Raw genomic sequence first — 26,684 nt, forward strand, 5'->3', positions numbered from 1 at the left:
TATTTTTATACGTAAGGTTAAAGATATTGTTTGAAGAATTCGAAAAAATGTCGGAATTAAAGGTAAATATGGATAAGACCAAAGTATTAAGATTGGGATCATATCAGCATTTGAAATTAGATACTAATTTTGGAGAAACAGTTGATTTTGTGAAGATACTTGGGGTTTTCTTTTCTTTAGATGAGGGAACGAAGGAAAATATGAATTATAAAGAGATTTTGAGTAAAATAAAAGTTCTTTTGAATTTCTGGAAGCAACGAGAGTTAACTTTGATGGGAAAGATTCAATTACTTAAAGTACATATTTATTCAAAAGTTATATATCGAGCTTCTCTCACTCCAGTTCCCAGGTGGGTTTTTGATTCTTTAGACAAATTGTTTTTTTTATTTTATATGGAAAGGAAAAAGAGATAGAATTAGAAAAAATATATTGTTTTTAGATTATAAACAAGGCGAGTTAAAAATGATGAATTTTGTTGATTTAGTTTAAACACAGCGAGTTATGTGGGTTAAGAAACTTCTTAATAAAGATGAAAATATGAAATGGAAGCAATATTTTAATTTTGTTACGAGAGACATAGGAGGAGAATATGTATTTTTTGTGATTATTTACCAGTGCTGTTGAAAGTGAAAGCTCCATTATTTTATAGGGATTTATTAGAAATGTGGGTAAATACGAAACAAATGAGAAGTAATGTTAGTAATATTTTGTATAGTGGTAATGATATAATATTTAACAATAAATATATACGATTAAATAGAAATTGCAATTTAATAGCAATTTAAGATCAAAACAAATGTATTTGCAGTTTCTTAAGGAAAAAGACAGTGCAGTATTGATTTTTGATAGAATTAATCAAAATTATGGGTTTTCTGTTAAGGAGATACAAGATATATTTTTAAGGCCAAGACAATGTACATTAAATAGCCGATTAAGAGAGTTTCAGTTTAAACTGGTGCATGGTATTGTTTATACAAATCACCATCTTTTCAGGTCTGGTTTACTGCAAGTAACTTATGCTCTTTTTGTGAAAAAGAAGAATAAACATACAAACATTTATTTTACACTAAGTGAGCATGTGAAATTAATCTGGGAATTATGTGCAAAAATGATAGAGGATGTTGATTAAAAAAAAATGTACTTGGGAAGAAATTCTGTTTGGGAGGAAGGAGGGTAATAGGGGAAAACACCAGTTGCTAAATCATATTTTAATTTTGGTTAAATATTTGATTTTTAAAGGTAGAGAATATGGAAAGCCGCCTACTTAATGAAATAAAAAATAATATTTTAGAGGATAGATTTGAGGAAAAGAAATAAGCATAAATGAGGGGAACTTTAACCATTCATTTCAGTAAATGGGAAAATTTGAAAGTAAGCATGGAAGGACCCGGAGCCAGATGTCCACGGGGAAGGGGAAGGGAGGGGAAGGGTAGTTGGGAGGGGAGGAAGGGGGGGGGGGTGGAGGGGATGTGATTTTAAGGGAATATCGATTCCATTTGGGTGTATATCGATTTTATTTTGGTGTATAGATTGATAACGTGTTAAGTATTCTTTTTTTATATGAATGCACTGTCATGCTGAAAGTACAGCTCCATTTGATTTTAATGAAAGTAAGAAAGCAGTGTATGTTGTTGTTTTGTTTTTGTTTTTGTTTTTGTTTTTCCAGTGCATTGTATATTCTTTACGAATGTACTGTTTTTGCTGAAAGTACAGCTTGGCTTGATTTCATTATAATTGTGTTTTGCTGAAGCGTGGATTTTGTAATACATGTGATTTGATCTGTCATGAAATATTGTATTGAATATGGAATTAATAAAAGATTATGGAAAAAAAATTGTAAGGGTCAATCTTGTTGTAGATTATGCCACTGTGTTTGTTTGAGTAACCCTATTTTTAAAGTCAATAAACATCGGGTGGAGTAACACTTTAATCACGCTTCTTGGACCCGCGAAATCACTTGTCAGCAAGCTCTAATCGTCTAATCTGCCAAGTTAAAACTAAAGTCAAAGAGAGTTTCTATAATTTCCTCGGTTGAATCTGTTAAGTTTTCGCTAGATTTTTTTTTCTGCTCAGCGCGAGTGGAAAAGCCGTCTACTCAAGTGAGCAGCTGAGTGTTCAATTGACAACAGAAAGATGAAAATACATAATATTACATACCGTATCAGGTTTATGAAACTCAAATGCATTTCATGCGTTCTGCCAAAGGAAACATGTCAATTTACCGACAGTTCTTTTTTAGAATCATGGGAAGTAGGCACCCTACTGTTCAAATATGAGCTGTAATATAGCTCATCATGTATGACTTTGTAGAGTCTGAATACATCTACATGTATTACCCTTTCGCGCGCTCCTCGCCTGCCCAACAATGTCTGAAAATAGACTAGCGCAACTCGCATTCAGCATTGATTGCTAGACTGAGTCGCGTCACCGTCCGGATGTGATCGGTATTAGTCTCAAAAATTCAAACATGGATACAGTCCAAGCCGCGGTGGCTAAGGGCTAAATAAAAACCAATCTTTCAGTGGTTTACACAAAAGACAACTCGGTTTACAAATGCGAACTCTGAGACCGCGCAGCAGGCTGAGATATTCAAACTTTCAGTAGGCCTACAGTCGAAATTGAAAGTTTGAATAACTCCGCTTGCGGTGCGGTCTCAGAGAACGTCACTTGTAATGTAGTTGCCACACACCTCAGAACTCAGTCATTTATATATATAGTAAAGTAAATTTAACATTGTTGACGTGGTTATTGCTGCTAAAAAGAATTATAACTACTGAGTATGTAGCGAGAAGACCAAGATGGACAGCCGTATGTGTATGGGACTCGTATGAGTATTATTGGGCTAAAGTGGGCAAAGAAGCCAATGGTCGGAGGCGCTAGGTTTGTGCGATACTAGTACGGTACAATAAGGCCGACACAATGTTTGAACAATAAAAATATCGATCATAGAGTCATGATAATCGATCACGGCCAGCGGTTCAGACGGATCAAAGTCAACCGGTAAGTGAACTCGAGGGGTCTACTAAGTATTTCAAATGTGATTCTGGCGACTCTGTTATGTTGCGTTTACACCATGTTCCCCGCGGCCACGGCAGTCACGTTTCAGTCCACCGTGGACAAAACGGGATGGAGATGAGACAACGTGGGGGACTAAATGGGCAAACGTGACAGGTCGTGATTGCCGTTGATGCCGTGCCAGATGTTAAACTGTCAAAAAAAAATAATAATAAATAAATAAATAAATGTCACGGCAGTCACGGTGTGAAAACGCTAGTATCCCGAAATAAAATGGGTTGAACGCAGCAAATGCGACAGCTCGTTAGAGGCCGGAACAAAACTTGGAGGCGGTCCGTAGTAGGACGCGACGAGAAATATGCTTATTAGCCTGACCAGACGCCATGGGTATGAGTCATATACGGTGCTTGACAGCTAAAATTTCCACTGTAGTGAGGAATGTAACAAATAAGACTAGATAACGGGGGGGGGGGGGGGGAGGGGGCAGGGGGAGAATATTTTTCCCACCCACGGCGCACTACGTTTCGGGGAAAACGGGGCTGCCGTGGCCGCCAGAAACATGGTGTAAACGTATCATAATGTCAAAAGTCATTCCACGCTTAGAAAAATCAAGGCAATAAAGGAATGATGGAGAGGAACTATACTCATTCGCATTCCGGTTCTCTTATAATTCCAAGATTCACTACAATATGGGGCACACGAGCCTTTGGCCATGCTGCTCCCACCTTATATGGAATAACTTACCTTCAGCCATGAAAAATTGTTCTTCATCAGACTCCTTTAAAAGCAGTCTAAAAAACTCACCTGTTTAAGGCCTCCATTTGATTACTCATTACATGTATTTGATATTTGTATGTCCTTTATCTCCTTCACTTTCTCTTCCTTCCGCGCCTAGAGCACTCTGCAGAGTGGATTTGGCGCTATATAAATCATATCAAGTATTATTATTATTATCAATTATGTCTACGGGAATAAGTCGGTATGTCTCATTACTCTCTTCCTATTAGGCGCGATCCGGTTTTCCTCCGTCGCTTTTTCCTTCTCTCCCCTCGAAATCTTTTTCTACTTCCTCCTCCTCTTCATCCTCATACTCATCATCTCTTTTCTACTTGTCCCTTGGTTCATTATCAAATAATTTTTCTTCCTCTTGCACTCATATCCTCGCTCACACAGTCTATCTCTCGATCGTTTATTTCGTTTTCCTCTGATGTCTGGAGTGCATGCGCGTTCTACTGAGTTATTTGAGTCATATTTGAAGCTTTTTATAGCGTGATTTGACTTGACTAAAAGTATTTCAGTAAATACTGGAAGTAGCAAATAAGTATAAAACGTTAAACATTGACACGAAAGAATAGTCCCCCCCCCCCCCCGAAAAAAAAAGAATGGAATCAAACCAAACACACACATAACTGGATTTAAAAAAAAAGAAGAAGAAGAAAGAAAGAGAATAAGACCAAATAGTACACACATTATACTGGATTTACCTCATAGAATTTGAAAACTTATTAATAAACTTAATTTTGGCTGTCGTTGACAGGTTTGAGTGTTCACCCTTGTTATCTCGGGTAGCTAAACGATTATTCATTTCCAGCATCCAAGGATGGTCTGTTCAGTTTTGTAAAACTGTTTTCCACAGGCGCCCTGCAGTAATAACAATCATACAATGTGTAATTCTACATGAAAATACAAAAGTATGAAATAAACAAAACAAAATAAATAACGATATAGTCAAAATATAAATGGACATTCCTATCTGAAGTTATGGCTAAAACAGAATTAAACCAAAGTACAGTGACCTCTGACCTCGAAAGATTTTGACCTACTAAAAATCTAAACAGTGCACCTACACCTCATGTAGCCTAATTAATCTACAGGCACTTATAGAATTCGCTATAATGAGCCGTGTAAAGGAAACTTTGGGGAGCTTTGTTTCTTTATCTTTTTTTCCTCTTCTAACTCCCCGTTTTTTTTATGCTCTGTGATTTTGTTATTTTAATCTTGCAAATGATTTGTAAATAGTTTGATTCTTTATGATTCTTCTAATAAAACATAATACATGAAAGGTTTGTGTGACATCATCATCGCATCTTCTTGGAAATAAACATGGTGCTACTAATGATACAATTTAAAACATGGACAACTTTCAATCGAGTAAGCTTTCTTATTGTATACGTTCACGAGTCTATAATGAAATGACGCACACACATGATTTTGGTATGCTGTGTTGATGTCATGTCCTCTACATTATACGGAAGTTGCTAAGGCGGTTAAAGGGGAAATCCAGTGCAAATATAAGTTAGTCTGATATGAAAGAGTAAACAATTACGAGTTCAACGGTATAAATTTGATCGAAATCGGATGAAAACTATACATACGAAAGTTATGACTTTTTGAAGTTTTGCTATGAGGGGGGGGGGGGCAGTTCTTGAACAGTCAATATGAATATGCAAATAACAAAGTGAGCATGTCATACCCTCACAACTGGCCGTATAGTTTGTACATAAAACTTTGAAATTCCCAGTTAATTCAAAAGCAATTATGCCCCATACAGGCTCAAATCCTCGTATATCTAACTGATCACTATATTCTGAAGATATTCAACCAGGAATTGATAAATTACATCATGTTTCAGACTTCAATGGCAGAAAAATGAAATTTTCGACATGTTTTTTCTTTTGTACGCAATAAATGGAAAAATGTGAGGGTATGACATGGTTAGCTCATCATTTGCATATTCATATCCACTGTACAAGAACTGATGTTTTGCAAAAAATAGCAAAACTTCAAAATGTCACATAATTTTCTTATTTTTCACCCAATTTCAGTTCAATGTTTTCAATGTTTACCGTTGATCTCGTAAGATTTTGTTCTTTTTTATCAGACTAACTTATATTTGGACTGGATTTCCTCTTTAAAAAAGTCCCTTCTCGTAGCGGAAATAAAAAGACGACCTTGCCAGGAGAGTGTGAGAACAAGTCTACCATAATCGGGCCTCGGTATTGGTAATCCCACTTTTTGGTACTAATTCTCATCACTCACGACAGATCGCCAGAATAAATTGGGTAAAATAACTTTATATACGGAGAAAGGAAGGTTTTCGTTGTTGACGTGGTTATTGCTGCTGTTGCTGTTGCACATATACATTGTATAATAACTAGTAGCTAGGATGGAAACACGTGAGTTAGAAATAGTATAGACAAATGTGTGTATGTATTCTTTGGGGTGGGATGGGGTAGGCAATGATGGGGGGGGGGGGCTTGTTTGTACGCATGGGTTTCAAGAATAAATGTTTCGATCAAGGAGTGATGATAATCGATCGTGGCCAGCGGCCAGTAACGAATATTACTGAAAGGGATTGTTCGTCAGTAAGAAGAAGAAAAAGTAGTAGTAGTAGTAGTAGTAGTAGTAGAAAAAATAATAATAATAACAAAATATTAATGATATTGTATATCATTTAGGAAGAATGAAACATTCCTTGAAACAAAAAACATAAAAAAACGCATGACAGGGCGGAAGTCACCCTTGAAGTGAACTCGAGGGGGTCTGAAGTTTTCCCATCTCCAAAATATGATCCTGTTGACTCCATGATAATTATTCTATACAGTCGAAAGTCATTTCACGCTTACAACTAAAGGCAATTATGGGAAAGATGGGAGCCTATGAGAGTACTCATCCGCATGACTTCCGGAATAAGTCGTAATACATGTACATGTGATATAATATCTGCATACAGGCTGCGACCTTGTTTTGTTTTTTTTCATCACTCTATTTCTACCTTCTTATACATCTCCCCTCCTCTATAATAATACTCCCCTGTCTTTTTCTTTTCTTACAAGTGTATTATACTTCTTCTTCTTCTTCTTCTTCTTCTTCTTCTTCAGTATTATCGCCCTTCTAGTTTTTTTTTCTTCACATTCTTCCACATTCAAGTTTTCAAACATTCATACTCTGTTTATGTCTCTCTCTATTCATTTATAGCTGTTTCCACCTATTCCATTGACGAGCATTTTCTTTCTCTTTTTCTCTTCTCCTCCCTCACACGGTGTTTGTCGGTTGTTTAACCCTGTTTTTCTCTGCAATACATTATATGCATGACTTCCACTAGTGAATCATCTGAAACTTTCTTCAGATGTATTGATGATTTAACTTGATTGCAAAAACAAAATCACGTCGCAAATGAAAATGAATCTATACGCGAAAGAATAAAGTGAAATAATAATTAATAATAATAATTGATATGATTTATATAGCGCCAAATCCACTCTGCAGAGTGCTCTAGGCGCGAAGGAAGAGAAAGTGACGAAGTAAAAGGCATACAAATATCAAGTACATGTAATGAGTAATCAAATTGAGGCGTTAAACAAGTGAGTTTTTAGACTGCTTTTAAAGGAGTCTGACACACTAATTGACATACCGGAAAAAGAGATGAAATTAATGTCAAGTTTACCTAATTGTGTCTTCGAACCAAACATTAAAAACTCAGATTTATCCGTATTCAATTTCAAAGAATGTGAGTTCAGCCATTCACTCAACACACACTCACACACACACACACACACACACACACACACACACACAAACAGACTAACAAAAAGCCGAAATATACCTACACACACAGCTTCGAAAGCACTTCATTCAGAAAGCCCCCATTCTGGCCCATTTCGGAAGTAAACAGACAGTTTTATTTGCTCGTTCGTTACTAATTAGCCAGTGCGCGTTGTTCAACAGTGGATGGGCACTGATTCTTCTATTGTACGGTTGGCATGATTGTTGATTTTGTTTGAGTTTTTTGTTTTGTTTTGTTTTTAAATGGGTTGTAATGAGTATTGTCCCCTGGGGAATTCGCAACTCGGCAACTCTGAAGAGGCCGGCGTGTTAACGCCAACTACAATAATAATGTAGTCATTTCTTTTTTTTTCAACACGATCAGTAGCCTACTAATTTTTTCCAGTGACTTTTAACGGACGTGTTTCTATAAGATAGTTTTTGACTTTTGTAAAATAATGAATGAAATTGTGAAACAGGAATTACTATAGGGAACATTAAAAGTTAGAGCTGAAACTAACAATGGTGAAATTTGAGCAAAGTCATGAAATTGGTCAAATTACGTTGGACAATGAGAATAGCGCATCAACAAAGAGTCGCTCAGACAGATTTCTGCGCCAATAACAAGGCTGTTATTGATTCATTGTGTCAAATAGAATCAATAAGATAATTCTAGTAGCAATCCCAATTTGAAGTCGGTACTTGTCTGTTTAATCACCTGACAAGGACTGACCGATGATCGTAGTGACAGTATATTGTGGTACAATGGACACATAGCTCTTTGGGTTCGAGTTCTGATCAACACCTAGGCTAAACCAAAGTAAATACCATCGCATGATTCTATTTTCACCATCATTATTTCCACCCCTCTCCTATAATTACTATCATTTATTACCAGGAAATATATGCTTTTACAACCTGCGTCCAGATCCCAACCTATACACATTCCCTTAATATGTTACTAAAGCCAATCAAAATCAAACTGTGAGATGCCCAACGTAAGTCCTGTTGCATAGGTTTTCACAGTTTTCACATTTTGTTTTGTTCAATTCGCACTATAAGACACACAGACAGAATGGTGACAGCTCATCATTACAATATGCGAAATGCTGAGAATTCTATTAATTATTGTAGTGTTTAAAGTGGCTGCTCTTTAGAATGATAAATGCTGATGCTTCGTATCATACACTAACAATGTATACTGTTTCTCCGATTGATTAGTTCACTTGAAAAGAGAGAGACGGATGGGGGGGGGGGGGTTCAGGGAGATAGAGAACAAAAGCGATGATACGCTTTCTAAACTCAACCAGGAACTCCTCCTCCTCCCCTTCCTTCCAAAATGTTTCCTCTTTTATGTCTTATGTCGTTCTGAGCTGCCACGATTTTCTCTGTTGGCACTTGTAAATTCGATCGATGTTCCGTCATGAGCATTCCATTGCAATGTAAAAGTTCAAAGATGAATAAATCATTAAATACACCCAAATTTAATCTAAAAAACATGATCTTATAATAGTTTGGGCGATTGACTTAATACAGTACTACCAGGGCACTGCGTGCTTAATATGAATCCACGAAAGATGTAAAAGGTTTTGAACGACGGACAAGTTGTGTTTATTAAAAGAAAACATCATCAGCACCCGATGCTTTTCATCCCCCCCCCCCAAAAAAAAAAAAAAAAATTGCAGTTAAATCACGCAATTAGTAAAGCCTATCAAAATCATTGCGGGCCAGCGCGGTGCATATTGTGCCTGCAAGTGTATCTGCATTGCACGGAAATAACATGGAAAGAGACCGACTACTGAACTTTGGACTGGAGTCTAAACTTGAACGTTATATAAAAAGACTTTTGTATGCGGCTCACACTTCCAGATGAGGAGACGACTTCCCTCTTCTTACTTGGTAAAATCCCTTGTTAATAATATTTGCCATGCGTGTACAAGCTTTAGGAGAAGAACACGACAACACACAGCATTTACAGCGTGATGGGACAAATGAGTTGCCAGAGTAAAGTTCATATTCGGAGCCAATCCATTCAGAAGGGCACCATGATAATGGCGAAGAGTGCAAATTATGTGTTTCCCCCTATAACCTTTTCACGACAAAAAAAAAAAAAGAGCATTTGGTGATGAAGTAGAAACAGCTGATTGTGTGTGATTTTTTTGTTGTTGTTCTTCTTCTTCACGTAGTCATTTCTTTTCTTTTGGAATTGTGTAGATGGGGTATGGATTATAGGCCCATACATTCCTATCAATATGAAAATTTGATAACTTATGTCCAGGTGATTGTCAAGAAGCAAGCGTGGAAAAAGATTGAATTCAGTCAGATTTGTAAACTAAATGCTGTATTTTGTTGGCAATATGTAGAGTTTGTAATTTCTATTGATTTACAGAGTTCCTACCTCAGTGAGGCTGCCGTTACAATAGAAATGTACATAAATATAGGCCCCTATACATCATAAATCAAATAAAATCTAATATTATAGGCTTACACACACAAATAATAGAGACGCTGAAATCTTTTACGTGTCCAACAAAGATATGAATAAGTGGCTTGACCCAGTCTTCATATCAATCAGACTAGCCAACTGATGGGTCAAGCTTCCATCAGAATAAACACAGACAATCTGTCCATGGATTGCACTTTAGTCATAATTGTACAAACAAGCGTATCTCTCTCTTTTCGCCAAGAATTATGTCCAATGCATGTGCGTGTATATAGAAGGGTATATGTATTGAATTAAAATGGCGTATAGCGAGAAAATGAGCCTGCAATAACCGTATTCGTCAGTATAAATGAATAAAGAAAGAAATCAATTATCGGCCAAATATCGGCCGATTTACGAGTTATCATGATAGAGTGAAGGGTAATCATAACTTCAACTGGGCACTGCAAGTTATATATTATCATTTTCTTTCGTTACTATAATCTGAATCACGGGGGACTTCTATCATTACAATGTGATAATAGTCCACTTGACAGTTCCCATAGAGATGCGTCATCTCTGTGGCAATGCTCCTGTCACCTGCGTTTTGTTTCGTTTCGTTGCTCTTATTATCGTTGAACAAGTTAGTTGTTCTTCCCCTTTTTTCCTCTATGACCCAAGATTCTTCCCTCGGCAAGCTCAACTGTGCCACACGAGTATACACAAAGGGGACGGTATTTGACAAAGCAGCAAACAGTCCGTGAATGAAGAGAAAATGTATGATCCGTTTGTTCTGCGGGGGCTTGGCGAGTTACCCCTGGTGACAACCAGGGAGCAGCCGGCCCTGTCAAAGTTTACATTCCACTTGTCATTGGTTTCTGCACGCAGATACAGCAGTCTATAGGAGCCCCGATCTAAAGTAAGACGACCTCTTCAAAATCAGTGCAAACAAAAGTGTTTGGACTGCGTGACCAACACGCTAATTATGGTAGATGATGGTCGTTGGCACCAGAACAATACCTGCGCGGTCTTTGAATAATTGAAAACACGAACATTCATATAACGCCGAATCGGTCAGCATCCAAAAAGCGGTGAGCGATACCCGGTTCATCACAACTCGTAGAAACTCAACTAAATCATCTTTTGTTAGTCATATACCTCAGGGTTAATGGCTATGATTGAAAAGATATCGGCCAATTATTACACGAAGTCGAAATGAAGTACGGTTAAATGTTGCCAGTACATACGCAGAAGTAACAATACCAGTCGGAGTATAGAGGCAGCTGAAACAGCAAAAGTCGTAATACATGTAATATATAGTTTCATCACTGGTATAGCAATGTCAGTTAAAAAGTATAGGAGGGTCACAGTCGGCACAGTGCAACCAGGAGCAACAGTAGCAGGTGTATAGTAGTATAAGTAACGATACTAGTAGTAGAAGTTAATGATGATATACATGTAGGTCTTATTTACCCAGGGTAGCCTCTTCAGTGTTACCACTGCTCTACCAGAGGGCCCTGTCATTATAATTACCCTGGCGGATACCCATTTATACTCCTTTGTCGAGATGGACATCTTGCCCAAGGTCGTATAACACTGGGCGGGATTCGAACTCGTGTCCTCCGATCGGGAGTCGGGAGTTTTATCCACAGCCCCATCAAAGTTAAGAGTACAAATTAAGTATTAAAAATTTATGGTGTCAGTAAGAGTTGAGGTAGTTTTAGTAGAAGCGTGTATGCTCAGAGCAGGTGTAGCAAAGTAGTGTAGCTGTAGTAATTCTAATGTACTATAGCAGCAGCCGCAGCAGCAGTGGGTAGTATATCGTCTAGGATATCATAGCATATAGCCTATATAGTAGTCGCAGTGGTAGTGGCATTATAATTGGCACAGAATAAAGCTGACAACGAATCAATTTTGACGTAAAACACGCTCTCTTCCATGGTACATGTACAAATTGCGTTTGATTGGCGTCCATTGCCAGCCTTTCGCTAATATATGTAAACACGTTAATTCAATGTTTACAAAAAGTGGTTTGACACGCTTTCAAATGGCATGGCGAGAAAAGGAGAAGAAAAGAAGAGGACTAATTGTTTGGGTCACGGTTAGAGGTTCAACTAGAGTCTCTTTCTCTTGACCCGCAGTTGAAGGAAAACCCTCACCATTTCTTCAAAAAGCGCCAAGCCGATATTTTTCTCTCTTTTTAGGTTAAAATAACCGCGCTCAAACACTTATAGTGTATTTGCCATGGGTCAAATCACGCCCCTCCGTAATGAGAGAGAAGTAAGATTCCTTTGTCGATCATGTTTATTTCCATTCTATAAAAGTGTTCCGTGCTTTTTCTAATTTATGTACAAATTATAGGTATACCTTTTGGAATAAAATATAACAGATTTCAATGTTTGTTATGTAAGTAATTCTGATCTTTTTTAGTGATGTAGCTGTATAAAAAAAAAATATTGGATCATGTAAACGTTTATTCAGATATTCAGATATGGGGGGGGGGGGGGGCACCGTGACCACATGACTCCCTCGAGAGGCTGAGAGTGCATGGTTTCTAAATAGTGAATGCTGCATGAAGAAAAAGATCGGGCAATACAGCAATTTGAGAAATTATGTTCCAACTTAATCCTACTCAGTTACATAGTATCTTTGAGAAAGCTGAGAGAATACGTTTTCATTCATTGTAGTGCATTTTTTTTCTTTGAGGTAGGAATTAATGTGAATTGTAAGCAATATTTCAGTTGATTACGTGCTTTCGGCATTAAATGATATATTTGTTGATCAGCAAGATAGTGTCAACATGATTGAATGATAGCATTTGAACTCAATATCACTGATCAAACACACTGTAATCAGAAAATATTTAGTGATACGTGCGCGCAGTGTTAATGGTGATAATATTTAAGATCAATGGAAATGGAGCCACGGAGGATATGTTTCACTTATTTCTTACATCACAAATGATTATGATGCTCCGGGCGAACGTCTTTTCCAGACATGATTTCTTGATAGTCATACATTTTTTTCTTTATTGTACAATCACTTTGGGCATTCAATCTCCTTCAATTGTCAATTCTTTGTTTCATCGCATAGCAACTACAATTACTCGGAGTTCTTTCCCCGATGCATATACGACAGGTGCAATACTCCTACATTGTATGCATTATTGTATAATTCTCAGCACGTTCAAATCATAACAGTAAACTGAGCAGTAAAATAATATAAGGAAATTGATTGCACAAGAGATCTTTACTTATCTGCTTGCATGTGTTGGGCTGTATAGGCCTATAGTTGCTTTCAACCGTTGTTTTAAGGGAACATTGGATAGAGTAACACGCTATGCTTTTCGTATGTTCGTATTTTGCACATTCTCAATTGTCTGTTTACATCAATAATCATCAAGCCCAAGAAAAAAAGAATGTTTCTCTTATTTTATAAACCACTATACTATACTTGTTAACTTGAGCGCTGGTCCATTGTTAGATTATTGTTTGTTCAAGTTCGTATATGTATGTATGCATGCCTGCTTTATTTCCAAGGAAATAACGTAATCTCTTTATCATTTACCGAAGTGAAAAAAAAAGAAAAATGAAGTGAACCGAACAAACAAACAAACAATCGAGTCATGAATTAAAAAAACTGTGAACAAAACTATGTTGTATATTACTTACCGGTGGCAATTACCCAAACTGCAAATCAGCGATAGAGGAAGTAAAAAAATCCTCAACTCGAACTGTTAATATGTGATTATCTCTCGCTGAAGTGTGTGTCAGAGCTCTACCAACAAGCTTCACGTTCTCGAATGCCGATTGAAGAGAATCTGCTTCTACTCTGCTGTAGTTGTCTCAAAGGCAGTGATAGATTCCAAACTTTCCTTCAAGGTTGTAAACAAGCGGACTTTTCAAGAGGCTTCGGAAAATAATTCATCCTTAGAGAAATGGCAGGAGAGTGGGGACGACGTCAACTTGAGAAATTATGATGTTAGCAAAGTCTGATCTGCGTGGGTTTGACAAAAACTACATCACTCACACGGAGAAGTTTATACGCCAGTCGCTCCAGTATCCAAACAAACGGAGATTCCACACGAGCCTCGTAGGGCCAATGCATCCGTGACCCGAACGGGCGAGTCGCTGGGGTTAAGGGTGCCGGGTGGACCTGGTCCGTGATGCAGCTTGCATGTAACTCATATCAACTACATAGAATAAAGCTGTTCCGGTGTTCAAAACCTGTCGTAGACAATCGTATTCTTACACCTGTCCCTAATATTCATGCAAGGAAGCGTTCAAAATCATTTAGCAGTGACGACAGAGTCATTGTCACAACTAAAGTAAGGCAATACCGTTTACACAATGCGGGCCTAGTAGGGCTTGAGTAATCCGTCACCGGAGTGTTTCAATGCTCACGCTTTAGCGTGGTTTGGCGATCAGCGACCCGCAGCGGCATGCGTACCAAACCTACTGCGATCAGTGATTCGTACAATGAGGTGGCGGTGTAACTAAAATTAATTTCTGTGTTCAACTGCCCATTTCAGTTTCTGCTTTCAAACCAATTCCTTTCAGCTGCTCGCTTCTGCTCATTATGATAAGATGACTAAACTGTCGAGTCCATAAAATCAACGCGAAGCCAAACAGTGCCGATTTGAACTTCGACCAGTGTTGTGTATGTCTACGTAATTTCTGCAGTGTCTATTAAACTCCGTGTATTGTTTCATTGAGCAGGCCCTGTGACAAATAATAGATTTTTCGAGTGGAACAAATATCATCGTAACTACCCGTTCGCAATCGTTTGAGTATGAATTTAGGACAAAGTTAAGTAGTTGCGATCGTATGCGCTGATCAACCAAAGTGAACACCAAGTAAGCTACACTCTGTTCTCATTGAGAGAGGAAATTGTTTATTGTGATCAAAGAAGGTCTCCATTGATGAATGAAAGCGCGTTAAGCCATGTCTGTCGGAATGGGCCTTTGAAATTTGATGCAACAATAATCGCAGGTGTTCGGCTATCGATCGATCGATTGTGATTTGAAGTTTGTAGGCGTGCGCAAACAACACAGAAACACACTGGACTGTAAATTAAAGGGGCAACTACTTTTAAGTGGGCCAATACTGATCCGATTTGAAATTCTAGAAAGTCTATAGCGGACAATTCATGGTTCCCAGGAGGCTTTCCTAAGCACTCAAACAAAGCTCTTGACCGACGTATAGCTGTGTAGGTACGGAACTGAGAAAGTCCACATGCATTTAGCCTCGTTCGCTTTAACTCGGCGTCACTTTTGCCCCAATTGGGTCACGAACTGTTGTTGCCTGGGGGAAGGATTACTTGTATACAGTTTGTCGGGACGTCTGTTCCTCCGTTCCCCATCTCTCTTGCACATATCTAATAGAACACACACACCATCGCGCACACAAACACACACACAACCATGCGCATACACTTTTCCCCCTGTAATTCTTTCTGCACCTACTTTAAAAGAGAGGGCGAATAGTTTGGCAGGCTGAGTGTGATTTGTTAGCTACATTTTCCCATTTTCGCACACTGTTTCAGAGAAAACATGGACTCTAGCGGTAGAAGACACATGGTGTGCATGTCTTGCCATTAAGCTTACATGCGTGTCCACAAGTGTCCATTTCAGTCACTACTAATTTTGTGATACAAAATTTTATGTTTTTAGGTTTGCTGCTCCCCATCAGTGGTGTTTATTCAAGGCAGTTGAGTCTGAAAAGGCACCTCAGCAATGACCAACATGAAGGAAACGGTTCTTTTGTCAGTAATGATGCACGATTACACAGTCGTCGTTGTCCAAACATCTGAATCATTATCACTGTGGGTGGAGGCGATGATGAGAAGACCACAGACAGACCTCTGTTCACTGACTAGGCCTATAATGTGTGTAATAGACAAAAAGTCGTTTCGCGACGAAGTCACGTTATTAAGCAGACGACATGAAATTGATCGGACAAGAGATGGCGCTATAAAATGTTCTGCCTGAACAATTGTCATTTCTGATCTCTACAAATTACTCACAATAGCAGACGCTATTAAAGACTCCTAACGAAAGATGGCGCTATGAACAATGCTGCCATCGCTTTATGCATCTACTGCTTCCCAAATCTGCTTAATTATGCTTACCACCTACACCTATCTTGCTCTTGCTGTCTCTTTCTTTTTCTCTCTTTTTCTGTATCTATCTATCTATCTATCTCTATCTATCTATCTATCTATCTATCTATCTATCTATCTATCTCTATCTCTATCTCTATCTATCTATCTATCTATCTATAGTATCTATCTATCTATCTATCTATCTATCTATCTATCTATCTATCTAGTATCTATCTATCTATCTATCTATCTATCTATCTATCTCTATCTCTATCTATCTATCTATAGTATCTATCTATCTATCTATCTATCTATCTATCTATCTATCTAGTATCTATCTATCTATCTATCTATCTATCTATCTATCTATCTCTATCTCTATCTATCTATCTATCTATCTATCTATCTATCTATCTATCTATCTATCTATCTATCTAGTATCTATCCAGGGAGGTCTGTTTGTTTGTCTATTGATATCTTTCTCTATTCATCTATCTCTTTATCTGTCTGTTCATCTAAATTTATCATATCATGTCTATACATCATCCATTCATCTGTAGACGATATGTCTGTCTGGATGTCTGTCGTTCATAATGTTGGTTTGACATGGCAATAAAATGAATGTTTATTTATGATATCCATAACTAGGCTACTGTTCAATTCAAACAGACTGATTCGCGTGTGTGAACATTTATTTAGAAATACTGAGCATGCTGTATCCTGTATCTGGGATTTTGTAAAGAAAATGTTTGTGTTGAAATTATCTAAAAAAGTCAGTAGCGTTTTTTATCTAAATTTCGCAGCACTGCATTGTTGCAAGGCTGTTTTCACTGAAAGTTGATATCGTACTTGCTTGTCGTGAGTGCTGTCAAGCTCCATTAGTGGCAGCAGCAGTTATGATAGATTCGTTTTGTTTGTTAGTTTGTTTGTTTGGATGGCTGTTTTTATTATTATCATTATCATTATTATTATTATTATTATTATTATTATTATTATTATCATTATTATTATTATTGTTAATATCATTATTATTATTATTATTATAATTATTATTATTATTATTATTATTATTATTATTGTTGTTGTTGTTGTTGTTGTTGTTGTTGTTGTTGTTGTTGTTGTTGTTGCTGTTGTTGTTGTGGTGGTGGTGGTGGTGGTGGTTGTGGTTGGTTGGTTGGGTGGTTGGTTGGTTGGTTGGTTGGTGATCGTCCCCCACCAGCAGAGGGGCTGCCTGATACATACCTTATACAAAAGCCCTGCTTCCAGTTCGAAGGGTTCTTCGGAAGTCTTGTCCTACAAACTACATCCCAATCACCACAAATAAAAACTGTTGCAAGTACCAGTAGGCCTACTCATCTATATACCAAGGACCATCACAGACTGGAACGTGTTGCCATCGGCAGTCACAGACATTACAAACAAGGATACTTTGAAAACAGGAGTCCTCCACTTTACATTAAAGCGCAAAACAACTATCAGCTTCTAACTTCTCTCTCCGCGCCACGAACATCCACTCAGCGCACCCCCAATCCAAAATGGCCCCTGCATAGGGGTGTTGGAAAGTCCCCCTGAAGAAGAAGAAAAGGGAAAAGAAGATGATAAGGCGCAGATTGGTCACTTTTTTATTTGCACTGTAACTTTTTATAAGAAATAATTATACCTGTATGTGAGAGAGATTTTATTTATAAACATTGATGAAGAGACCACTAACTTAGGCACACGAAAAGAGACAAGTTGAAATCAAAAATAAAAAAGGAGAAAACTCGAGGTGCCGTGTTTCAGTTCGATTGTTATCATTTTTTTTACATCAAGTTCATTATTATTACTATAAAGCAATTTTTAGATAATAATATGACACCCTCTTACTACAGTAGACTCCCGTTATATAACGAAGTCCTCGGGACCGGCAGTTTTCTTTCGTTATATGAAAAGTTCGTATCCGAACATTTGATAAACGATAAGAATACAGTCATAGAGTAGATAATTTTGCGACCGGAATTTTTACTTTGCTGTAACCGGAATTTCGTTGTAACCCTATTAGTTATAACGGGAGTGCACTGTACTTACAGTCATGCGTTCTTTTGTTTCCTCGTGTTCCCTTCCGCCTTTGCTTGAACAAAATAACCAAACCACGATGCCGACACCTCGTAGTTCAGATCTTCCCAGGCGACTAGCAACCATAGTCAGCAAACGGTATCAACGGGGGTAGGCCCTACATTGTGTCATACGAAGAAGAAGGAGGAGGTGGAGGGGAGGGGAATATATGAATTAGAAGGCATGTAGCATCAGACATGCGGAGCATTGTGATCATTCCCATGGAAATTCATACTGAATAAAAAGGGTTGAAGTGCACTCAAATCATAAAGATGCACCCTTTCTTTCTTTCTTTCTTTTTTCTCCCCCCTCTTCTTTCCCCCATGCACTCTCCCCTTTCCCAAACTACAAGCTATACAGCATTGCTACCATCACCGACAGAGCATGCGTGGTACTGCAACTTCATTTGATGTAATTATCGTAAGTGTCACAAAGAAATCGTCACCTCACTCATTTTATGATGACAGGAAAGAAAAAAGAAAAAACAATACACAATGTACTGTACGTTATTGTATGTGTAGGGCCTCTGAGAATAACAGTGTTTATAGCTACTGACAGAGCTACCCTGCTGAAACAAAACAAAACAAACAAACAAACCAACAAATAAATGAATAAATAAATAAATAAATAGATAGATAGATAGATAGATAGATAGATAGATGAATAAATAAATAAATAAATAGATAAATGCCTCGAGATATCTGGGCTGATTGTGCCAAAAACATTTAATCTGTATAGAATCCGTTAAAAAAATATATGCAATTTCATTATAAAGCTAAGACACGCACATTCCTCATCATTCTTCGTCTATCATCTATGACAGGGGAGAGTACTGTTCATATTCTTGAAACAACATGTGATTATTATGAGACCCCCCCCCCAAAAAAAAAAAAAAAAAAAAAAAAGGAAACAAAAATCTTGCACTAGGGCCTAGGCCTATAGTTTGCAGCTCTCGTGCGTGATTAGACCTCTAATCTTGGTTTATATTGTAATACACAAAGCTTTTAATTTCGATTTCTGTTTCACATAGGTAAACCCATAGTTGCACATAAAACTCATAGTCATGGATATTAGTGTCATTCATTATAAAATCACATTTTGACCCTCAACTAAAATTACTCAAACGACTTATTCCCCGATGGAGCGGGTTATGCTCCACAAATTCTGTGACCGCCTGTTCTTTGCGACGACGCCGGCGGCCAATGTTCATTGTGTTGCAGCAGACAATAGATGGCGCACATCAAAACCGTTCATACCCACGCTAAACACACGCGAAATTCGTAAAATGGCGGAGAAGCAGACTGAAGCAGAGCCGAAAGCAACCGAAGAAGTGGAGGTCCCGAGCTCGGATCCTCCTGAAAATGACAAGGATCATGATTCGGCTACCCCTAAGAAGACTAATGACCCCAGGACATTTCAGCTCAGCGATCTGGTTTGGTAAGAACGAGATTTGTCCGTCGTTATTGCAGTCCGGCGTTGTTGTGTGAGCTTTCAATAGTCCCACTCGTGCTATAACGGCGAAATCGGCGTCCGCCAACGGCGCGGTGCACGGTGCGGCTGGGAGCTGCGGTGGCGGTATCCACGATGAATGTGTACAGAGTCAGCTCACACAGAGATGCATTGTTTAAATTTCAGAGCAATTAGGACTCAGTAAAAGCTGAGATAAGAACCTACAGGCGTATGAGTTTAAGTGTCTCCTAAATGCGTGTAGGGAAGTGAGAACCGAGGACGAGGTACACGGCAGTATACAATCTACGCCTACAGAATATTGGCAGTAAATTTAACATTAAATCCTATTCTGATGAATCTGAAAATGAACAATGCAATCATGGCAATGCCTGGCCTTGTTAAATGTTAGTTGGAGTGATTGGGGCCTTGGCGATTATTAGGGCCTGCCTGAATTACCTACGATGACGCCCACTTACTTGAAGACTACCAAATTGCCAAGACAGCATAGACCATACAATTTGTAGATGCCAGATGAATGGAATCACATTATGATTTGTACCTCTCTGCCTGTGCAATGATCACTGATGAGTCACATTATTATTTCTAACGTTACACATTTGTTCAAGCATTCAGTGAGACCACTCAGCAGCAGATGCTAGTGACCACTTGATCATTTTGATGTTATTCCAATGGTCTGCATTGTCCAAAATGAAAACTGGTATAGTGTGTAGTGATCCGACGTAATTTGTGTAGGCCTAGATAGATGTAGCGTCTTGAACTTGGTGTGGCTCTAAAAATGTAGAATATTCTAATGTTTAATACACACAATTTTTCTTTCTTCACTGGCACTGACTCGGCAAGAAAAGTCTCTGAAAGGATAATATAATCACATACTCAGATTAGGCCTACATAAATCTGCCTCTTGTTTAGTGGCCTCTTGTTAACTGTACAGTTGGCCCCCACAATACTATCGTATCATTACATGAACATTAGTCATTACAAGAGACACTGCCTGAATCGGATAACTTCTGTGTATCCTTTCACTTTGCTTTTTTGGACGTGCATCTAGATCTAGACACCCTAGATCTACATCTATTTGTAGACCCTTAGTTATCCTCAAATGAGGACAAGTATGAAGTAGGAAACGGGTAGAATCCCCCTTTTTCTTTTCACGAAACTTGGCATGCAGATCTTTAGGGGGAAAAAGGGCCTACATGTACACCAAGGTTCAGTCAAGCGATCTTTGAATGCTATTCCTTCTTCATTACCATGTCATTTGCTAGTTGAACCCAAACCCTTCATTGCAATGTTTACTTTGAATTGGTGCCATTCTGTTAGTTCTGAATCCAGTACCAAAAGCTGGCACAGCAGTGCATCATGACATAGTATCAATACCTATGATAAAGGCTTCTTTGTAAACTCATGCAAGCTATAGACCTGACTCTTCTTTGAGTCTGATTAATCCCCTAGGATTGGTCAGTCCAAGAGCCTTAAATGACTGATTAAGGCAGCTTCCACTGGTGGTGTTACATTGTGTGTGTACTTGATAACAACAAAGGCATTCAATTGGTCTTGCAAAGATTGGGAGAGGATAACTTCAGTAATTCCTAGGTGTAGCTATTCAGACAGGACTGAGATGATTTGTAGGATTTTAAGGTACAGAAAAGTGCAAACTTGAACCAAACATAAACATACACTTGTAGCCCTGTTTTGTGATGCTCTCAATCTCACATGTCCTTGTTGTTTTTTTCTTGGTTTCTTTCTTTGTTTGAAACAGGGCAAAGATGAGCAGTTTCCCAGCATGGCCAGGAAGGGTAAGACTAGTAAACAGAAAAGACAATAAAAAGGAACAAGTGAAAAATAAATGGGATTAAGAGAGGAAATTTAAAGAAGAAAGAAAAAATATTTCCATTGGGACATATTAAAGAACAAAAGACTTAGAAAATAGTTTCATAAATAAAATTTGCTATGTGATTATTTTCTTCTCTCTTTTATTGTAGTCTTTCTTCTTTATTATAAAAGGAAATGGTAAGATTGTCATTTGAATCAGAGATTGAATATGAACTTAGAGAATGGAAAGATTTGCTTGATTTGAAGAAACAGTTCTATTGGTCGCAACCACACATGCCAATTTAGGCAATAATTTTATAACTTCACAATTCTGCATTAGTGCTAAAGAACAATAATAATTGAATATATGCTTTTCTTCAATGATTTAGCAAGTGCCAACTCTCCCCTAATTGATTTGATGAGGGGGATAAGATTATTTTGTGTAAATTCCTCTGGTATTCTAAATGTTAAAGATTAGAATTTGATCTAGGGCAGTGGATCAGGCAAGCCAGTTGAAGACTTGTGAGGCATGACATCACCATGATGTCCACGTGAACATTGAGCGGAGCTGTCCTTTAAAAACAAACTCAATCTCTCTTATCCACTGTATCATTAAAGTACTGACTGTAGTCAGTGAAATCATAAATACTATCTACACAACCTCCTTTCTAAAGGATAATGCTACAGGTAGAGTTTTACTGTGTGAAAATGAATGTAAGGGAACTTGTTTGAAGATGAATATTTGCACCGAGGAAATTGACCCGGAAAATGTCCAGAAGAGCTAGACTACAGTTCAAAAGACCTGATGATAAACTCATACAGAATGGAGATGTTGTGTGTGAATCAAAGTTAATATCTCTCATGACAATACTCTTTGAAGTTTCCATAACACATTAACAATTGTATCCTGAGAACAGTAAGTGTGTATTGCAAGTTTCATTGTTGATGTGTAAGTTGTGCTACTGTAAACATCAATATTTCCACAATATTAATTTTTCTCACTGGGCCGCTCAAAAACATATTCTCAGGTTCTGGAATTTGGGCTGTGCTATCTGTCAACCTATTCAAAATGTATAGATAAAATTGTGAAGATATTTTTGCATGGGTTTAGAATACGTGCCAGCCAAAAGTAGTGCGAAATATGCAAAATTAAGAAACTGCAAAAATTTTTGCTTTTACAGTACTTTCTGTTGTGAAATGTATCATAGAAGACTTTGATTTTCTTTTATCATTCTAAGCATCATAAAAATTTGAAGATTCATGTGTTATCAGTCAAAAATCATATTTTTTGTACAAGTCCAACTTGAGAGGATCTGACTGTGCATGTTGTACATGGAAAATGCAGAAATTGTGAAAAGAGTCTGTTGGTTTTCTCTCTATTTTTTTTTTTTTTAATGCAGACTGCTAAGTCTGTAAAGTTATCTATTTATGAGTCATTTCATTTAATTTTCATAATTGTAACTTATGCTAGTTTTCATACTTCTACTCTATCTATCCAGTAGATGAACTCCTACAATGTAGCTCACCAATTTTAAAACCACTGTACTGTTTAAGTTGGAAAAGAAGGGGAAAATTGACTTGACGAAATAGCTGAAAATATCCTTCCAAAATCTTTTCATTGTTTGTACAGTAGAAGTCCATAATCTTTGGTCTATCCCATATGAACCAAATTTACCATCAGAGCTGGGAACAACATGTACAAATAATGTTCAAATGGCCAGAAAGTGTTACTACAAACATTACACTGCACATCATCTCTTTTTTTGTTGTTGCACATATTGCAGATCGTGAAGCCGTGGAAACATGTGAAGAAGCCTGCAGGAAAGAAGCCAGTCTTATTTGTCTTCTTCTTTGGGACGGAAGATCAGTAAGTCACATTCGAATCCTTCGGATGCAGAGTGTCCCATTCACGTTGTCTCACACTGTCAAGATTTATGAAAGACCTATTGGAAAATAATGCCATATGGCAGAGGTATATCAGTCGCATAACAGCATTTCTAGTTTTACTGGCCCAGGTGTGCTGTACATGTATGAAGTGTAGATGAGCAGATTAGGCCATGGGCAAAATCTGTCAAGGTCATATCTAATTAATCTCTGAACTCTTGGTAAATTTGTATCTTCAACAGTAACTTCCTCTTTTTATACATTCAGTCGACTCCCATTATAATGAAGTCCTCGGGACCGGCAGTTTTCTTTCATTATATTGAAATTTTGTTTTAACTGAATAGATAAACAATAAAAAACATAGAGCGGATAATGTTGGATCCTGAATTTTTACTTCGTTGTAACTGGAATTTTGTTATAACCGTTTGTTATAATGGGAGTGCACTGTATGATATAATTTGGAAGGAAGGGTAGAAATAAAGACACAGTGGTTAGTTTGAAATGATAGATGGTAAAGGGTCAAAGGTCACTGTACTTTGGCAAACAAAGCCCACCCGAAACTAATTTCCAGCCATTGCTTCAGTTATGAATGTCCAGTGGTTATGCTGTTGGCGGGGAGGATGGACACAGCTGAAATTAAGTTCATGAACTTTACAGTGGTGAAAGGTCAAAGTTGAATGGCAAAGTCACTGTTAAAAATAAAAAGTATTGTCTCGTCGCAACTTTGGCTTGAATTCTGATGGTAATTTTTATGTGGCAAGAAGATCAGAAACAAATGATCAGTTGCTTGTAATGATGGGGGGGGGGGGGTGAAAGCTCGAAGTTTGTAGTCAGAGGCCACCAAAATTAAATTCAAATGCCATTTTCTGGCCTGAAATTCCATTGCATAAGAAATGGGATGCATCCCAGTGGACTGCAGGCAGTTAAATTGGTCTAGATTCTTTTGCTAGTTTATTGACAATCCTTTCTCATTTTCTTTTCTTTCTTTCTTTTTTATCTATATGTTGCCTTATACTATGGCAGCCTCTCTTCATGGCATTGTTGATGTGTATACTTGTGAGTGTATGGTAGCTTACACTGACTCAACAAATTTCTTCCCCATCTTTTCTCCCCCTCTGTTGTCATCATCGTCACATTTCCTGCCCTTCCCACAATGCAGTGCTTGGGTGAAGGAGGAGAACCTGAAACACTATGAGGAGCACAAGGCCGTTCTCTCCAAGGCCGGGAAGGGGGCAAAGTTCAAGAAGGCTATGGATGCCATCGATGCAGCGATCAAGGAACAGGCCAAGGTAGAGATGTGTATGGTGTAGCTTTGTTGTAGTAGTTTCTCATTGAAAGAGAAAATATTGAAAGGATCTATTGATGAGAAAACAAGATTTTTTTTTTTTCAGTTCTTGCTATCATTTACTTATATTACTATTATATATATTCATATTACGTGTAAAAACTCAAATGGCATCTGCGCTATTCAAATTTCAGTAACAATGGGTCAACAATTCTTGCTATCATATGTTACTTAAAAAAAAATCAAATGGCATCGGTGCTATTTCAATTTCAGTAAAAATGGGGCGACGGTGCTCTGCCGCTAAATAGCGCAAATTCTATTTTCATCGTGCACAAAAAACTCGGAGAACTATCCCAATCTCAAAACTGCAATAGTTTTGTAGATTTTCTGAGCAACTGTTACTTGTTGGAAAAAGAAATATCAATTGCAAGCACTGAAAATGCATTTCTATTGTGAAGTGGCAATGTTTTAGTCTTGATAAAAAAGGAAAAATTAGATGGGATTGCTGCATAGTACGCTTTGCCCATGCATGCTGTACATTACCAACTCTGCATTACCAGAAGTGCACAAGTGAATGCTTAAAGTGTGACCCCACTTGACCCTTGCATATTGCGTGCGGGTGCGTAAAGATCACCTCATTTGTATGTAGTGTACAGCCAGCATACGGACCCGACTGCTAGTGACTGACTACATCTTTTATGTGATCCAGCAAATTCTCTTGATGCACATATAACATGATAGCTTACTTGTGATTTTAGCGAGATTTTTTTTTTTAAATTTTGCATTAAACATAGGAATACAGTGCACTCCCGTTACAACGAACACGGTTATAACGAAATTTCGTTATAACGAAGTAAATCTTCTGGTCCCAAAATTATCACCATCAAAGTCTATGGTACAAAGTTCGCTTATAACGAACACGGTTATAGCGAAATTTCCGTTATAACGAAGTCTTTTCCGAGCGCCACAGACAAAGAAAAACAAAAGAAATGTGTTCCGTTATAACGAAATGTGAATTGCTTTCGAAAATACGTAGCGGAACAAGCATTTATAGCGTCTCTGCATGTGTGAACGCTTCACACGACTATGTGTCCGCTCCTTGTGTCACTCACAGTTTCTGAGGGGACCTTGCGTTTATTATTGTAACACAGTTATCCCATCACATTTCACATAGCTTTCCAGTGTATGATGAGTATTCAGCAAACATGATATGATATGTAAACGTGGTTTCCTTGTTTTCGTTATATATTGTATTTGTTCGGTTATAACGAAATTTCGCTATAACGAAAGAAAACTGCCGGTCCGGAGCATTTCGTTATAACGGGAGTGCACTGTATAGCATAAACTTTTAAAACATCAAGTGGTACAATTTCTGAAGGAAGGTAAAATGGAAGAAAAGGGTCATCCAAGGATGAACAAAAAGAAAACAAAAAACAAAAAACAATAAATTTCAGAGACACATGGAAAATTAGAGAAAATGAAAGCAAGGAGCTTGAAAGTTATAGACTAGTCTATGGATACAATGTACTAAGAATCCATGTAGGTGTGTCTACAAAGTTGTAGTTACACAGCCCCTCTTTTTGTGTGTGTGTTTTTTTGTCGAGCCCACCGGAGGTGTGGGGAGACTAAGGGTGGGATTTCACGGAGCACGCGAACGATTTGCGAAGGACGCGAATGGCAAAATCCAGCATTCGCATTTTAGTCTGCAAAAGATCGCCAAACAAACGTGAGGGTTCGGAAGCGTCGTCAATTGTTCGCGAATGTCGTTTTTACTTCGGCGAGAATTTCAAAAAAGTTTGAAATTTTTCGCGAACCTTTTCCGCACACTTAGTCGGGATTTGCTCGTGAATTGTTCTCGAAAGTGTCTTTAAAGCTTCGTCATATGCGCAAGACCTTCGCAAGACACGCGCGATGTTCGCAAAATGTTCGTGAAACCCCAAACAGACTCCGAAGCTTCTGAGAATGTCTCGCGTATGTTACGCGAAATCTGCGAAGTTTTTCCGATCATTTTACGACGTAATCGCAAACTGTTCGCGTACCTTTTGAGACATTCTCGCG

General features: G+C 37.9%; 1 protein-coding gene across 1 annotated transcript in view; it reads left to right on the forward strand.

Moving 5' to 3' along the window:
* The first annotated feature begins 19,463 nt into the window (after nucleotides 1-19,463).
* Nucleotides 19,464-26,684, forward strand: part of LOC139737457 (cytokine-like nuclear factor N-PAC) — an 80,445-nt gene continuing 73,224 nt past the window's right edge. The window contains exons 1-4 of the mRNA XM_071648133.1: nucleotides 19,464-19,615; nucleotides 21,405-21,441; nucleotides 23,242-23,324; nucleotides 24,501-24,630. Of these exons, the coding sequence (XP_071504234.1) occupies nucleotides 19,464-19,615; nucleotides 21,405-21,441; nucleotides 23,242-23,324; nucleotides 24,501-24,630 (402 nt within the window). The remainder of the gene's footprint in view (nucleotides 19,616-21,404; nucleotides 21,442-23,241; nucleotides 23,325-24,500; nucleotides 24,631-26,684) is intronic.

Source organism: Diadema antillarum, unplaced genomic scaffold, assembly GCF_040938485.1.
Source record: "Diadema antillarum isolate AM-2024a unplaced genomic scaffold, OU_Dant_1.0 seq00000693_RagTag, whole genome shotgun sequence".
NCBI lineage: Eukaryota > Metazoa > Echinodermata > Echinoidea > Diadematoida > Diadematidae > Diadema > Diadema antillarum.